The sequence below is a fragment of the Schistocerca cancellata genome, chromosome 5 (assembly GCF_023864275.1).
Source record: "Schistocerca cancellata isolate TAMUIC-IGC-003103 chromosome 5, iqSchCanc2.1, whole genome shotgun sequence".
Taxonomy (NCBI): Eukaryota; Metazoa; Arthropoda; class Insecta; order Orthoptera; family Acrididae; genus Schistocerca; species Schistocerca cancellata.
Genome location: NC_064630.1, coordinates 589,154,022 through 589,172,407, shown reverse-complemented (window position 1 = coordinate 589,172,407; position 18,386 = coordinate 589,154,022). Strand labels below are relative to the sequence as shown.

General features: G+C 41.1%; 1 protein-coding gene across 1 annotated transcript in view; it reads right to left on the bottom strand.

Annotated features, from left to right (window-relative positions):
* The window catches only part of LOC126187804 (carboxypeptidase B-like), an 89,734-nt gene that overhangs the window by 9,858 nt on the left and 61,490 nt on the right, over window positions 1–18,386 (bottom strand). Inside the window, exons 7-8 of the mRNA XM_049929089.1 lie at window positions 9,542–9,598; window positions 9,371–9,455 (exon numbers count right to left, since the gene is read on the bottom strand). Coding sequence (XP_049785046.1) covers window positions 9,371–9,455; window positions 9,542–9,598 — 142 coding nt within the window. The remainder of the gene's footprint in view (window positions 1–9,370; window positions 9,456–9,541; window positions 9,599–18,386) is intronic.

Here is an 18,386-nt window from a genome sequence, read left to right as displayed (position 1 = left end):
GTACTGCTCACTGTAAAATTTTACAAGTAAGCTAGAATCATTAGGAATAAGAGGCGTAGAGTGCTTGTGTGGGTCAACACGAGGGAGGTGGCAGTGAGTGAGTAACTATCATTTTGCTAGTTTACTCCTAACTGTATGACAACTTTTTTACCCATTTTCTCCATATTCATTTCTTTTCACATTTGTAGGGGCGCTGATAACCTCGCCGTTGAGCGTAGGTAAACAGCACACACACACACACACACACACGCACACACACACACACACACACACACACACACACACACACACATATATATATATATATATATATATATATATATATATATATATATATATATATAGGGAAAAGATTGGCCAATTTCCCTACTGCCATCAGTCTCAAAAATAATGGAATCAGTTACGAAAGACAGGTTAATGAATTGCTTGTCAGCAAATCAAATTTTAGTTTCTGGAGCGGTAAAATTGCAGAATTAGTTGTAGTAAAATTCACAAAAGTGGTTCTTGATGCTCTTGTCGAAGAAGAGCATGTCACAGCGGCATTTATAGATCTTCGACCATAAGATTCTACTAAATAAGTTAGAATCATTAGGAGTAAGGGTAGTAGCTAATGACTGGTAACTATTAGATATAGAACAAATAGTAGAGAAAACGCATACCTCAAATAAGACTACAGTTTCAGTGAAACACTTATCAGAACCACAATACCTTAATATCAATTGCTAAGGGTAGCATATTAGGACTAATACTGTTGTTGATACATATCAACGACTTTACCTACAGTGAGAGTCACGGGGAAAAATTCTCATTGCTGATGACAGCAATATTATAATCATTAATAAAACTGGAGAAGTCCTTGCAGTGAAAGCAAATGAAACCCTCGAGGAAGTTTATGGTTTGTGTATATGCAGTAACTTGACACTGAAGAAAAAAAAACAAATGACAGGAATTTCAGTTTGAAGAAGGGAAACGACACTGTTCAATGAAATGTAGGTGGACCTCTGTAGAACATGTACCAAAGATAAAATTTCAGGAAATGAATATTGATTCTCAGTTGAAGTGGTGTGAACACACTAAGATGACCTCAAACAAATGTCATAATTAAGTTATGGAGTTAGATTCCTCTTATCAGGGTATAACAATTACTGTGTTTTAATTACATACTACTAATATGTATGCTCAATTCTTAGCTAGGGAAGGTTTTCCTGGTGAACAAGTGCACAAAATACGAAGAAAGTTTTCAAGCTACACAGAAGGATCAAAAGAATTATAACCAATAGTAGCAGTCGAGCTAGTGTAAAGATTCGTTCAAGAAACTGGGGATTTCAGCTTCACAATTTGAGTAAATTTATCAATTATTTGTGCACATAAAAAATAACATTGACAGTTACTGAACAAGCAGCTCTGTCCATAGCAATGGAACATGAACTAGACTGAACTTACATTCACCAAAAAAGATTAAAAATAAAACCCAAACAGCCTTTTTACCATGGAAAAAAACTGTACTATAAATTGTCCAAAGGGATTAAAGAGATTGCTAATAAGAAATTCTTTAATATGGCTGATAAAAAGTACCTGTTAAGCAGTGCATTGAATAAACTCAAGGATTACTTAGACAACACAGAGTAGTGATTCGATAAAAAACGTAACATAAATAAATAAATAATAATAATAATATTAATAATTAGAAAACATCAAACAACATGTACAACAAATACTGTAACAAATTAATGTGCAATCAGAAGAAGAAGAAAATACACTAATGGACTCAAACATCCCAGGGCAAACAAACAAAGAACAACATGCATCAATTAAACAATCAGAAGAAAACGAAATCTTATGACAGCCACCAGAACAAGCACAAATAGAACACAAAGTGACACACATGTTAGATATAGAAGAAAAATTTCAGCTGACATATATATAATACAAAGACACAAATATAGGCATTAGACCATTCTTGCATAGACCAACAAATAACCCACAAGTCGAAACAACAATAACAACTATCAACACAATCATACACAGCAAAATAAATGAAAACACAACTATGGAAGAGTTACAACTACTGGTTTATATAGGAGCACTCACTACACTAAATATACACATTAGGCAGAGATCAGAACCAACCAACACACAGAAGAAACCCACAAAACCAGCATGGCAACACAGGCTACGTATCAGAATAGAAAAACTGAGAAAAGACATCAGACAGCTAACACAATTTATAAGAAATGCAATATCAGACAAAAAACGAAAAAGGTTAGGTAAAATCTCACAACAAGAAGCGATAGAGCAATTAGATGAAAAGAAGCAGAAATTACAAGCATTGGCCAAACGACTTAGAAGATACAAAAAAAGTGAAAATAGAAGGAAAAAAACCAAACATTCAACACAAACCAAAAGAAATTTTACCAGACAACAGATAACACACCCATTAGAATAGACAATCCACCAAACATAACAGAGAAGGAACACTTCTGGAGCAACATACGGTCAAACCCGGTACAACATAACAGACATGCATGGTGGATACAAGCAGAAACAAACACATACAAGATGATACCACAAATGCCTGAAGTGATAATTTTGCAACATGAAGTCACCTGAGCAATTAATTCTATGCACAATTGGAAAGCCCCTGGAAAAGATAAAATAGCAAATTTCTGGCTAAAGAAGTTCACCTCAACACATTCACATCTAACTAAATTATTTAACAGGTACATTGCAGACCCATACACAGTCCCTGATACACTTACACAAGGAATAACTTATGTGAAACCTAAAGATCAAGCAGACACAGCAAACCCAGCTAAATATCGCCCCTTAACATGCCTACCAACAATATACAAAATATTAACTTCAGTCATTATACAGAAATTAATGACACATACAACACAGAACAAAATTATAAATGAAGAACAAAAAGGCTGCTGCAAAGGAGCACAAGAATGTAAAGAGCAACTGATAATAGTTGCAGAGGTGATATATCAAGCTAAAACTAAACAAAGATCACTACACTATGCATATATTGATTACCAAAAAGCTTTTGATAGTGTACCCCACTCATGGTTACTACAAATATTGGAAATATACAAAGTAGATCCTAAATTGATACAGTTCCTAAACGTAGTAATGAAAAATTGGAAAACCACACTTAATATCCAAACAAATTCAAATAATTTCACATCACAGCCAATACAGATTAAGCGTGGAATATACCAAGGAGACTCATTAAGTCTTTCTGGTTCTGCCTTGCTCTGAACCCACTATCCAACATGCTAAACAATACAAATTATGGATATAATATCACTGGATCATACCAACACAAAATCACATATTTGCTATACATGGATGATCTAAAACTACTGGCAGCAACAAATCAACAATTCAACCAACTACTAAAGATAACACAAATGACATAAATATGGCTTATGGAACAGACAAATGTAAGAAAAATAGCATAGTCAAGGGAAAAACACTAAACAAGAAGATTACATATTGGATAACCACAGCGACTGCATAGAAGCGATGGAAAAAACAGATGCCCATAAATATCTAGGATACAGACAAAAATAGGAATAGATAATACAAATATTAAAGAACAACTAAAAGAAAAATATAGACAAAGACTAACAAAAATACTGAAAATAGAACTGACAGCAAGAAACAAGACAGAAGCTATAAATACTTATGCTATACCAATATTGACCTACTCATTTGGAGTAGTGAAATGGAGTAACGCAGACCTAGAAGCACTCAATACACTTACACAATCACAATGCCACAAATATAGAATAAATCACATACACCCAGGGACAGAAAGATTCACATTAAGCAGAAAGGAAGGAGGAAGGGGATTTATCGACGTAAAAAAGTCTACATTATGGACAGGTAGACAATTTAAGAAAATCCTTTATAGAACAAGCAGAAACTAGCAAAATATACAAAGCAATCACTCATATAAATACATCGGCTACACCATTGCAATTTCATAACCACTTCTACAACCCTTTAGATCACATAACATCAACAGATCCGAAGAAAGTAAATTGGAAAAAGAAAACACTACATGGCAAGCACCTGTATCATCTAACACAGCCACACATCGATCAAGACGCATCCAACACATGGCTAAAAAAAGGCAATATATATAGTGACATGGAAAGATTCATGATTGGAATACAGGATCAAACAATAAACACCAGATATTACAGCAAGCATATTATTAAAGATCCCAATTCCACAACAGATAAATGCAGATTTTGCAAACAACAAATAAAAAGAGTAGAACACATCACAAGCGGATGTACAATACTAGCAAATACAGAATACATCAGAAGACATGACAATGTAGCAAAAATAACACATCAACAACTTGCCATACTACATAAACTAATACAACAACATGTTCCCACATACAAGTATGCACCACAGAATGGACTGGAGAATGATGAATACAAATTATACTGGAACAGAACCATTATAACAGATAAAACAACACCACATAACAAACCTGACATCATACTCACAATAAAAAGAAGAAATTAACACAACTATTCGAAATATCCATACCCAATACAACAAATATACATAAGAAAAAAGGAAAAAAAATTGACAATTACATCCAGCTGCCTGAGGAAGTCAAAGACATGTGGCATCAGGATAAAGTTGACATTATACTAATTATACTATCAACTACAGGAGTCATACCACACAATATCCATCAGTACATCAACGCAATACAGCTACATCCAAACGTATATATACAACTACAGAAACCTGTAATTATTGATACATGTTCAATTACCCGAAAGTTCCTAAATGCAATGTAACATATACCGTACAGTTAAAAGGAAGTCACGCTTGATCAAGTTCCGCGTCACTTTCCATTTTTAACCAGACATAACATCTGAGAAAGGAAAGAAATAATAATATAACGATAATCATACATTTCACATAACGCTTTCACATTACGACGATTGTTTTCTCTTATCTTTGAAACCATACCCCCAAACCTATGCAATGTATCGAGATGTTTTCCACGTCAAAACGCATTTTGAACAATCATACTCCAGACTTCTACAAACAACTCTTGTGTTGTTGGGAAGAAGCAAGTGTCCCATTGAAAGTTCAGTACGTAAAGAGAAAGTAACACCATTACCATGTTTCACGATTTGAGCTTTTTTTTGTTTGAAGTGAGAATTACAATTTCATGACTACCCTTCGTAGATCACCTGTGGGATGCTGCACGAAAGCGTATGGACGTTTTTTAATAGTGGAGTAGATACCAGTATCGTTCGCCGGTGACAGATGATGGCAGAAATATACAATGGTCTGCTAATCTTAAGGAAGAAAGTGACTTTCGCATGGTGTGTCATTGCTAAGTAACATAGTTCGAAGAAACTTCATCCATACGTAGAAATAACTGCTAGGGCGTATTACAGAAGGTAACTGAAACAAAAATGCAATGAGACGAACAGGAATGGCACGTTTATTCGAAGACAATAATTACACTCAAGTCATCGTGATTCGTGATGGTTCCCTGTGCATTAGAAAAGGCGGGACGTGGTTGTCAATAGGATATGTGATTACCACGGACGACAATGCATACTCTGCAACTTGCTACAATGGTGACCAAAAGGTTGTTAAGAAGTTCTTGTGGTAGGGCGTTACATTCCTCCATCATCTACATCTACATCTACATCTACATTTATACTCCGCAAGCCACCCAACGGTGTGTGGCGGAGGGCTCTTTACGTGCCACTGTAATTACCTCCCTTTTCTGTTCCAGTCGCGTATGGTTCGCGGGAACAACGACTGCCGGAAAGCCTTCGTGCGCGCTCGAATCTCTCTAATTTTACATTCGTGATCTCCTCGGGAGGTATAAGTAGGGGGAAGCAATATATTCGATACCTCATCCAGAAACGCACCCTCTCAAAACCTGGACAGCAAGATACACGGCGATGCAGAGCGCCTCTCTTGCAGAGTCTGCCACTTGAGTTTGCTAAACATCTCCGTAACGCTATCACGCTTACCAAATAACCCTGTGACGAAACGCTCCGCTCTTCTTTGGTTCTTCTCTATCTCCTCTGTCAACCCGACCTGGTATGGATCCCGCACCGACGAGCAATACTCAAGTATATGTCGAACGAGTGTTTTGTAAGCCACCTCCTTTGTTGATGGACTACATTTTCTAAGGACTCTGCCAATAAATCTCAACCTGGCACCCGCCTTACCAACAATTAATTTTATATGATCATTCCACTCAAATCGTTCCGTACGCCACTCCCAGATATTTTGCAGAAGTAACTGCTACCAGTGTTTGTTCCGCTATCATATAATCACACAATAAAGGATCCTTCTTTCTATGTATTCGCAATACATTACATTTGTCAATGTTAAGGGTCAGTTGCCACTCCTTGCACCAAGTGCCTATCCGCTGCAGATCTTCCTGCATTTCGCTGCAATTTTCTAATGGTGCAACTTCTCTGTATACTATAGCATCATCCGCGAAAAGCCGCATGGAACTTCCGACACTATCTACTAGGTCATTTATATATATTGTGAAAAGCAATGGTCCCATAACACTCCCCCGTGGCACGCGAGAGGTTACTTTAACATTTGTAGACGTCTCTCCATTGAGAACAACATGCTGTGTTCTGTTTGCTACAAACTCTTCAATCCAGCCACACAGCTGGTCTGATATTCCGTAGGCTCTTACTTTGTTCATCAGGCGACGGTGCGGAACTGTATCGAACGCCTTCCGGAAGTAAAGGAAAATGGCATCTACCTGGGAGCCTGAATCTAATATTTTCTGGGTCTCATGAACAAATAAAGCGAGTTGGGTCTCACACGATCGCTGTTTCCGGAATCCATGTTGATTCCTACAGAGTAGATTCTGGGTTTCCAGAAATGACATGATACGCGAGCAAAAAACATGTTGTAAAATTCTACAACAGATAGATGTCAGAGATATAGGCCTATAGTTCTGCGCATCTGCTCGACGACCCTTCTTGGACACTGGAACTACCTGTGCGTGGTTGACAACTGATGGATGGTCAATGGTGCACGTGGACGTGCTTCAGTACGTGTCCCCAAAGCATCCCACACGTGTTCGATGGAATTTAAGAGGGAGGAACAGGCAGGCCAGTCCATTCGCTGAACATCCTCTCCATCTAATAACTCCTCCATCTGCGCTGTTTGATGTTGTCACTCACTGCCATCCACAAAGATGAAAAGCAGACACGTATTCCGTGGTCATCAGGACTCAACTCGATGTGAAGGGCATAACTGGAAGCAAATCTATTCAATTCAATGGGATTCCAGGCCCAAGACGTATCAGAAGATCCTCGCAGAGTGTTGGAATACCAACCTGACTGTCGCCCACCATATGGCTCGACAACGAGGAGTGACAGTTGACACGTAACAGTCTAATAGAAACATATTAAACACGTAAATTTTAACTATAAACAGTAATTTCTGACGTAGAGTTGAATGGAAATATGTACTTGTGAGAAAGTTACGAAGAAAACAAATACGGAATCTTAATTACACTAATGTGTAGAAGTCCGTTAATTGGTAGGAACATTTTATATGATATGAATCTTCTATAATTAGTGTAGTGTTAACATTTGACACCAAAGCATTTATACACGATACAATTAGTATATAGACTAGAGTTCACTCGTGTGTTTAATATACTGTATAAGAATCTAGGTAATCATTGAAATGTGTCATTTGTTTTAGGATGAGAGTTTTAATTGTTAATTAATGAAATAATAATTTTAAACAATGCCGAGGATTGTTCGGGATTGTTCAGAAAGTATAAATAGTTACACCCATGTTGGCAAAGGAAGTCAGTCTGGTTTTGATTTTTGAGCAGTGAGCATGTAGCTGCTCCTTTTGTGTTGGAAGTATTGTTTGCCTTTGTATTTATACTTCAGTTTTGTTTTGAAAGTATAATAAAAATGAAGTAACTTAACACAAGATTAAACTGAATTAACTCTCCAGTAGTTAAGTTACAGTGGCTGACAATGTACTCAGGACGACGGCTGGGGCAGATCATGAGTAACTATGAACACCCCCATCATTACGAGTTAGGACAAGTCATATAGTCTTGGGTGCCATTTCTTTTCATAGCATGACCGCTTTGGTTGTCATCCGTTGCACCCTAACAGTATAGCGATACGTCGACGATATTCTACACCGTGTTCCGTTCACCTTCAGGGCAAGCCATCCTGTACTTACATTTTAGCAAGGTGATGGCCGCCAGCACACGACGAGAGCCTCTACTGTTGTCTTCAAGCTTACCAAACCCTACCTTGGCCAACCAGGTCGTAAGTTCTCTCTTTAATTGAGAACATTTGGCCGACCGCTGTGACCGAGCCGTTCTACGCGCTTCAGTCCAGAACCGCGCTGCTGCTACGGTCGCAGGTTCGAATCCTGTATCCGGCATGGATGTGTGTGATGTTCGTTGGTTAGTTAGGTAGAAGTAGTTCTAAGTCTAGGGGAATGATGACCTCAGATGTTAGGTTCCATAGTACTTGGAGCCATTTGAACCATTTTGAGAACATCTGAACCATTACGGTCAGAGCCCTCCAAGCAGCTCGCCATTTTGACGACGTAACACGCTAATTGGACAGAATTTGGCATGTTATCCCTCAGGAGGACATCCGGCAACTCTGTCAACCAATGCAAGTCGAATAAAGGATTGAATAAGGGCCAGAGGTGGACCAACACGTTACTGACTTGCTCAATTTGTGAAGCTCTTTGCCTTGAATAAATCATCCACTTCTTCTGAAATTGTAATAATTTGTTTGTCTGAACGTCTGTGTCACATCTGCCGATTTCCGTCCCATTCGGATAATTTTGCCTTGGTGTGTCTTTTTTGTGTGTTAAAGCGCAAATGGGGCCCTCCCGAATGTCAACTCCGTCTCACTGCGAGTATCCAGAATATCAAGGAGCAGTTACACAAGCTGTGGACCAGTTTGACTTAGGAGAGGATGCTACGGAATCACCGAATCAGTACGTGCATCCAGGCCAGATAGGGTGCAACGTCAGACTGATAGTTGGACACATATGGCAAAGCTCGTTGTATATTTTATTCAATTTTGTTATCACTGAAGTGATATCACATACCCTCTCAAGCAGTGAAGTTTCATTCAGTTTTCTCCTCTCCTTCTGGATGTTTCCTTTCTCTGTAAGGCAATGTATTAGTGCGCTGGTGCTGGGTGTGATGTACAGTGTTTCAACCTGACCGTAGTAGTGAAACATCGAGACAGAAAGTTACACATAAAAAGACTCTCACGAGTAGCTCAAGTTTCCTAAATCTGCGCTGTCTGAAAATGACGGCTGTAGGTCTACTCACACAAGACGTTGTTGAAGCTGCCGATGGTGTACTCGGGGCCTCCCGCTGCCATCTGGGCTGCATTTGCTTCTTGGGCCAAGGCGTCCTGTGGAAGTAACGGAATTTAACATCTCTGTTCACGAAATCATTTAAAACAACTACTGCTTAAAAAGAACGGTAAGTTTAGCTTACCAGAGTTTCCCAGTCGTCAGGTAAGTCGCCGGTGTAGCCCCAGGGATAAAGTACGTACTGAAAAGAAATTACGCGTTCATTATTAATCTCTACTGAAGACACAGAGTGTATTGACACTCTGATAGTACTTTAAAATAAACGTAATGTGGAAGCAAGAACTATATTAATCACCAGAATGAGATTTGCACTTTGCAGCGGAGTGTGCGCTGATATGACACTTCCTGGCAGATTAAAACAGTTTGCCGGGCCGAGACTCGAACTCGGGATCTTTGCCTTTCGTGGGTAAGTGCTCTCCCATCTTTTTTTTAAATCTTATTTTGTTCGCTTTTGTTCGTTGCATCTGCTCGGGGCGGACGTCTTAAGACATCCATTGAAGTTCGTCGTTGATCGATTAACTCAGTTTTTTTATTACAGAGGGCACGCAACCCTCTGACCGAACACGCTGAGCTACCGTGCCGGGCCCGCATCTCGTGGTCATGCGGTAGCGTTCTCGCTTCCCACGCCCGGGTTGCCGGGTTCGATTACCGGCGGGGTCAGGGATTTTCTCTGCCTCGTGATGGCTGGGTGTTGTGTGTTATCCTTAGGTTAGTTAGGTTTCAGTAGTTCTAAGTTCTAGGGGACTGATGACCATAGATGTTAAGTCCCATAGTGCTCAGAGCCATTTTTGAACTACCGTGCCGGCAACTAGCACTCCTGAAAGAAAGGATCTTTGTTGATCTCATTTTGCTCTATTTTGTTCGTTGCATATATTAGGCGCGGACGTCTCATGACATCCGTTCAGGTAGTTCGTTGATCCGTTCACTCAGTTTTTTTTTTATTATTACGGAGGACAGCTAACCCTCTGACCGAACACGCTGAGCTACCCTGCCGGCGCCATCTGAGCTACCCAAGCACGACTCACGCCCCGTCCTCACAGCTTTACTTCTGCCAGTACCTCGCCTCCTACCTTCCGCACTTCACAGAAACTCTCCTGCGAACCCTGCAGAACTAGCACTCCTGAAAGAAAGGATATTGCGCAGACATGGCTTAGCCACAGCCTGGGGGATGTTTCCAGAATGCGATTTTCACTCTGCAGCAATATCCTTTCTTTCAGTAGTGCTAGTTCTGCAGGGTTCGCAGGAGAGTTTCTGTAAAGTTTGGAACGTAGGAGGCGGGGTACTGGCAAAAGTAAAGCTGCGAGGACGGGGCGTGAGTCGTGCTTGGGTAGCTCAGTTGGTAGAGCACTTTCCCCCTGAGTCTCGGCCCGGCACACAGTTTTGATCTGCCAGGAAGTTTCATATCAGCGCACACTCCGCTGCGGAGTGAAAATCTCATTCTGGAAACATCCCCCAGGCTGTGGCTAAGCCATGTCTCCGCAATATCGCCGGCCGCGGTGGTCTAGCGGTTCTAGGCGCTCAGTCCGGAACCGCGCGACTGCTACGGTCGCAGGTTCGAATCCTGCCTCGGGCATGGATGTGTGTGATGTCCTTAGGTTAGTTAGGTTTAAGTAGTTCTAAGTTCTAGGGGACTGATGACCTCAGCAGTTAAGTCCCATAGTGCTCAGAGCCATTTGAACCATTTTTTTCCGCAATATCCTTTCTTTCAGGAGTGCTAGTTCTGCAGGGTTCACAGGAGAGCTTCTGTAAAGTTTGGAAGGTAGGAGGCGAGGTACTGGCAGAAGTAAAGCTGTGACGACGGGCGCTCACTCGTGTTTGGGTAGCTCAGTTGGCAGAGCACTTGCCCGCTAATGGCCAAGGTCCCGGGTTCGAGTCTCGGCGCGGCACACAGTTTTAATCTGCCAGGAAGTTTTTTATATTAATGACATTTTTCTAAACACAACATGTAATTGGGTCTCAGTAATTTGCAGATAAATATTGTCTAAATATAACGTCACTGATTAGCAGGAGCTCTCGTCCCCCACACAGTGAGGGTAATCTCTGCTAAAACCTGACGTGTCTTCTCTAATTTACACCCACGACCACACTTACACACGCAAACATACGACTACCGAAGTGTAAAAAAATCCATTCACAAGGTTGGCAATATAACCTACGAAGTAAAAGACTGAATGAATCAAAATACTGTGCTGACTGCGGAACACGTGAAACTACAGTGTTATTTCTCTTGTGAAGTATACAAGAGTAAAGTAAAGTGGAAAAAACGCAAATGCAGAATAAGAAAAAGCATGTTCATACATGTCGAAAAAATAGTTGAAAGTCAATGTGCAACCACGTTCGAACTCCACCTCCGCTAACGACGAGGGAAAAAGCAATGCACTTCAGAACATGTAAACAAGAAGGTAAAACCCCCTAATTGTACGCCAAGTTTAAGGAAAAAAACTGTTTTAAATCTATAAATACACTACTGGCCATTAAAAGTGATACACCAAGAAGAAATGCAGATGATAAACGGGTATTCATTGGACAATTATGTCATACTAGAACTGACATGTGATTACATTTTCACGCAATTTGGGCGCATAGATTCTGAGAAATCAGTACCCAGAACAACCACCTCTGGCCGTAATAACGACCTTGATACGCCTGGGCATTGAGTCAAACAGAGCTTGGATGGCGTGTACAGGTACAGCTGCCCATGCAGCTTCAACATGGTACCACAGTTCATCAAGAGTAGTGACTGGCGTATTGTCACGAGCCAGTTGCTCCGTCACCATTGACCAGACGTTTTTTTCAATTGGTGAGAGAACTGGAGAATGTGCTGGCCAGGGCAGCAGTCGAACATTTTCTGTATCCAGAAAAGCCCGTACAGGACCTGCAACATGCGGCGGTGCATTATCCTGCTGAAAAGTAGGGTTTCGCAGGGATCGAACGATGGGTAGAGCCACGGGTCGTAACACATCTGAAATGTAACGTCCACTGTTTAAAGTGCCGCCAATGCGAACAATAGGTGACCGAGACGTGTAACCAATGGCACCCCATACCATCACGCCGGGTGATACGCCAGTATGGCGATGACGAATACACGCTTCCAATGTGCGTTCACCGCGATGTCGCCAAACACGGATGTGACCATCATGATGCTGTAAACAGAACCTGGATTCATCCGAAAAAATGACGTTTTGCCATTCGTGCACCAAGGTTCGTCGTTGAGTGCACCATTACAGGCGCTCCTTTCTGTGATGCAGCGTCAAGGATAACCGCAGCCATGGTCTCTGAGCTTATAGTCCATGCTGCCGCAAACGTCGTCGAACTGTTCGTGCAGACGGTTGTTGTCTTGCAAACGTCCCCATCTGTTGGCTCAGGGATCGAGACGTGGCTGCACGATCCGTTACAGCCATGCGGATAAGATGACTGTCATCTCGACTGCTAGTGACACGAGGCCGTTGGGATCCACCACGGCGTTCCGTATTACCCTCCTGAACCCACCGACTCCATATTCTGCTAACAGTCATTGGATCTTCACCAACGCGAGCAGCAATGTCGCGATTCGATAAACCACAATCGCGATAGGCTACAATCCGACCTTTATCAAAGTCGGAACCGTGATGGTATGCATTTCTCCTCCTTACACGAGGCATCACAACAACGTTTCACCAGGCAACGCTGGTCAACTGCTGTTTGTGTATGAGAAATTGGTTGGAAACTTTCTCATGTCAGCACGTTGTAGGTGTCACCACCGGCGCCAACCTCGTGTGAATGCTCTGAAAAGCTAATCATTTGCATTTCGCAGCATCTTCTTCCTGCCGGTTAAATTTTGCGACTGTATCACATCATCTTTGTGGTGTAGCAATGTTAATGGCCAGTAGTGTAGCAAAATTTAGAGGTATATTTTGTATACCATTTCCAGAATCATCACTGGTATTCTACTGATATTCCTTATAAGAGGGGCAGGGCCATGATATGGCAACTATGCTATACCGTGCGGATGTGTGCTATCACCGTAATCGCAGTTAATATACTCGAAAGCGGGGCGCAAACACTACCGAAATCAAAGGGAGGATTGCGATCGCACTAGAAGATGACTTCTTACCAGTTCCTGAATCATTCAGTGTGAGAATGACAGTGTTACATGATGGATCCTGCCGCACCACCCTACTCACTCGACCTCAGACCAGAAAACCATTGCGTGGGAGCGGTTTGCAAACAGGGCGAACGTCCTCACAGCATTTCGGCGACAGGTGGCACTCTCTGGTGGTATTCAACGCCTTCTGCATCTTTGGCAACATTGTGTATGTACACTGGAGGACTATTCTGAAGCGCAGTTGTTGATTTTGAACCATTTTTGTTCCGTTTGCGCTCGTGCACAGTAACTTTACACAAACTTCCAATGCGTGTGATTCATTTCAGCCTTTACCACAACCTATTTTATGTTAGCACTTACATACACATGACCGTACCGGTTCAATACCCATCTCCGAATCCTCATGTTGACACACTATTGCATGATATAACATAGTTGCCACGACTTTGGGAATGACCCTCGTAAATACAAGCGAAACGCGTCTGATGAAGAACACACGTAAGTTCTGTAAACTAAAGATGAAGAAACCAGTAATTACTGATAATAATTATGTTTATCATGTAAATAAGAAAAAATTGTCTTTTGCAACTAAATGTTTGTTTTGTTTTTAACAAAATATGCTCGCCTAGTCATACTTGACATCACCAGTGGTCCAAAACGTAAGGAAAATTATTTGCTTATACATATTTTGTTAGAAGTTCTGTAGTGTTTCCTGGCAGTACATTTAAATTATCTAAATATTTATAAACATATGGTTGTGATAAGTGCCTTACTTTCAGTTTTATGTTCCTTTCGTGTGTCCACTGGTTCCTCGGAAGGCACCATAGGCACGCACTATAGAATTTCAATTGGCACTTCCTCTCATTTATACATTTCACTACACACAACCTTTTCTACCGCGCAATGCACATGCTGCAAAGTTGAGTGAGGGATCGTTGGAGCTGGGACAGTTACTGCCAGGTATTTTACAGTAGTTGTCGTTTCCAGTGCTCTCTCGTCAGTAGTGTAATCGAACAGTAGTGGACCTCATTGGCCGCCATTCCATGCTCCAATAATCAATCTTCTGTAGCTCTCCCTGCAATTCGCTATAGACTTCTGCCACAGTTACCTTCATACAGACAACTGCATCGTCTGCGAATTGACTCGCGGGGCCTTCGAGACTGTCCGCGCCTCAGTACACTACCATCGTTTAATATACACTTCAGGCCATTAAAATTGCTACACCAAGAAGAAATGCAGATGGACAAATATATTATACTAGAACTGACATGTGATTACATTTTCACGCAATTTGGGTGCATAGATCTTGAGAAATCAGTACCCAGAACAACCACCTCTGGCCGTAATAACGGCCTTGATTCACCTGGGCATTGAGTCAAACACAGCTTGGATGGCGTGTACAGGTACAGCTGCCCATGCAGCTTCAACACGATACCACAGTTCATTAAGAGTAGTGACTGGCGTATTGTCACGAGCCAGTTGCTCGGCCACCATTTAGCAGACGTTTTCAATTGGTGAGAGATCTGGAAAGTGTGCTGGCCAGGGCAGCAGTCGAACATTTTCTGTATCCAGAAAGGCCCGTGCAGGACCTGCAACATGCGGTCGTGCATTACCCTGCTGAAATGTAGGGTTTCGCAGGGATCGAATGAAGGGTATAGCCACGGGTCGTAACATATCTGAAATGTAACGTCCACTGTTCAAAGTGCCGCCAATGTGAACAACAGGTGAACGAGACGTGTAACAAATGACACCCCATACCATCACGCCGGGTGATACGCCAGAATGGCGATGACGAATACACGCTTCCAATGTGCGTTCACCGCGATGTCGCCAAACCCGTATGCGACCATCATGATGCTGTAAACAGAACCTGGATTCATCCGAGAAAATGGCGTTTTGCCATTCGTGCACCCAGGTTCGTCGTTGAGTACACCATCGCAGGCGCTCCTGTCTGTGATGCAGCGTCAGGGGTAACCGCAGCCATGATCTCCGAGCTGATAGTCCATGCTGCTGCAAACGTCGTCGAACTGTTCGTACAGATGGTTGTTGACTTGCAAACGTCCCATCTGTTGACTCAGGGATCGAGACGTGGCTGCACGATCCGTTACAGCCATGCGGATAAGATGCCTGTCATCTCGACTACTAGTGATACGAGGCCGTTGGGATCCAGCACGGCGTTCCGTATTACCCTCCTGAACCCACCGATTCCATATTCTGCTAACATTCATTGGATCTCGACCGACACGAGCAGTAATGTCGCGATACGGTAAACCGCAATCGCGATAGGCTACAATCCGACCTTTATCAAATTCGGAAACGTGATGGTGCGCATTTCTCCTCCTTACATGAGGCATCACAACAACGTTTCACCAGGGAACGCCGGTCAACTGCTGTTTGTGTGTGAAGAATCGATTGGAAACATTCCTCATGTCAACACGTTGTAGGTGTCGCCACCGGCGCCAACCTTGTGTGAATGCTCTGAAAAGCTAATCATTTGCATATCACAGCATCTTCTTCCTGTCGATTAAATTTCGCATCTGTAGCACGTCATCTTTGTGGTGCAGCAATTTTAATGGCCAGTAGTTTATATTATAATACCTTCTTTATTTTGGCAATTATAAAACTGAGTTTCCTCTTGTATGTTTTCAACCATTTTATCATGAATATCATCCCGTTTCATTCAAAATTAATGTGAGTTACTGGCAGACAGAACCAGTACTCTGTGAGAAATTTATGTAAAATAAATTATATAATACTATCTTAGCGCCGGATGCTTCGCTAGCTTAGACTACATTGCCTGCAGAATTTTTTTGTTTTTGTTTAGTTGAATTTTTATGTTGCTCACAAATTGCAACATCTAAGCTTTTCATGGTAATTAAGGTCAGTAAGCATGGCCTTTTCTGCATGTATTTGCGAACAAAATACGACTCTGGTAGCTGGGGTCCAAAGTTTTTGTTAATCATGCCCTCTGCATTCTAGTGGAGATACTTCCACAACAAGTTTCATACTCCAACAAATATTTATTTATATCTAACAGAAAAGTGAAATACCAATGTTCGTAAATTTAGCTTTCAAATACTTTCTTAAAAATTTTCATCCCTTAGTGCACTCCCTTAGGGGCTAAATTTCCAGTAACACTGAAACACGTATGTTTTTACTTCTTACCCAGAAGCCAGAGCCCAATTTTCATAGATGTAGCCCTAAAAGTCCTTTAGAAGTTGATTAGCAATTATTTATTTTCAAAAAAACTTTCACCCTCTATTTTAACCCATTAGTGGATGAATTTCGAAAAATGCTGAAATACGGATTTTTTATTTTCTAACTGAGAAACCAAATACCAGTTTTTGTAGTTGTAGCTTCAAAATCCCCTTTTTAGCGACACACTTTCAAAAAGCCATTCATCACTTCTTTCACGCCCTTAGGAGTGGAATTTCGGACAATCCCTTCGTAAATTGAAGCCTACAGTATGAGATCCACACCGTCTCCAAACTTCAAATTTCTACCCTTAGCAGTTTGGGGTGGGCGATGATGAGTCAGTGAATCAGTCTGACCCTATTTCAACCCGTTAGGAGTTGAATTTACAAAATCAGTGAAAAACATATTTTTTCACCTCTAACCGAGCAGCAAAGCTCCGATTTTCAAACATTTAGCTGTAAAAATGCTTTGACAATGAAATAATTGCATAAAACATTTCACCCCTATTTCACCACATTATGGGTTGAATTTCCAAAAACAGTGACATGCATATATTTTACTTCTAACAGAATAACCAAATAAAAGTTTTCATAGATTCAGCTACAAAAATGCTTGCACATTGAAATATGACCACATAAACTTTCATCCCCCGTTTCACTCCCAAAGGGGTTGAATTTCCAAAATGGTGGAACACGTATTTTTTTTATTTGTAAGTGAGAAGCCAAATTTAAATTTTCATAGATTTAGCTTTTTTTGGCTCTGAGCACTATGGGACTTAAATTCTGAGGTCACCAGTCCCCTAGAACTTAGAACTACTTAAACCTTACTAATCTAAGACCATCACACACATCGATGCCCGAGGCAGGATTCGAACCTGCGACCGTAGCGGTGGCGCGGTACCAGATTGTAGTTCCTAGAAGCGCTTGGCCACTTAGGCCGGTCAGATTTAGCTTTAAAAAGGCTTCCATAAAAAAATATTTTCATAAAGAACTTCATCCCCAGTTTCACTTTCTTAGGAGTTCAATTTCCAAAAACACTGAAACACGCATTTTGTTTTTTGTTTCTGTTTTTTGTAACCGAGAAGTCAAATACCATTGTTCATGGATGTAGCTTCAAAAATACTTCAGTAGTTCATTAACAATGACATATTTAAAAAAAAGCTTTCGCCCACTATTTCACCTCCATAGGGTTAAATTTTCAAAAACGCTGAAAAATGTATGGACCAAGTAACCACATAAACCAAATACCAATTTTAGTAGGTCTAACTTCAAAATTGCCTTAACAGCAACAGTTTTCAAAAAAGAAAAAAGCTTCATCCTCTGCTTCAATCCCTTAGGGTTGGAATTTCGAAAAATCCCTTTTTAACGATGCTTAAAATATAACATCCACACCTTCTCCAAATTTAAAGTTTCTATCCTTAGCGGTTTGGGCTGGGCGATGATGACTCACTCAGTCAATCAGGACATTGCAACGCATGTATTTCGGAAATGGAATGCACTATCGATACCCAGTTTCACAGAAGTGAACTGTAGTCAAGAGCGCGAATTTGCAACCAATACACAGATTTTGAGACATTGACAGATATGCTGTTATTTACATGAGTTACGGATTTTTAAATAGGACAGTGCCTACTGACAGTAAAATTATAAAAGTAGTGTAAATGGGAATGCCAGTGGTGTTTATTGCGGAA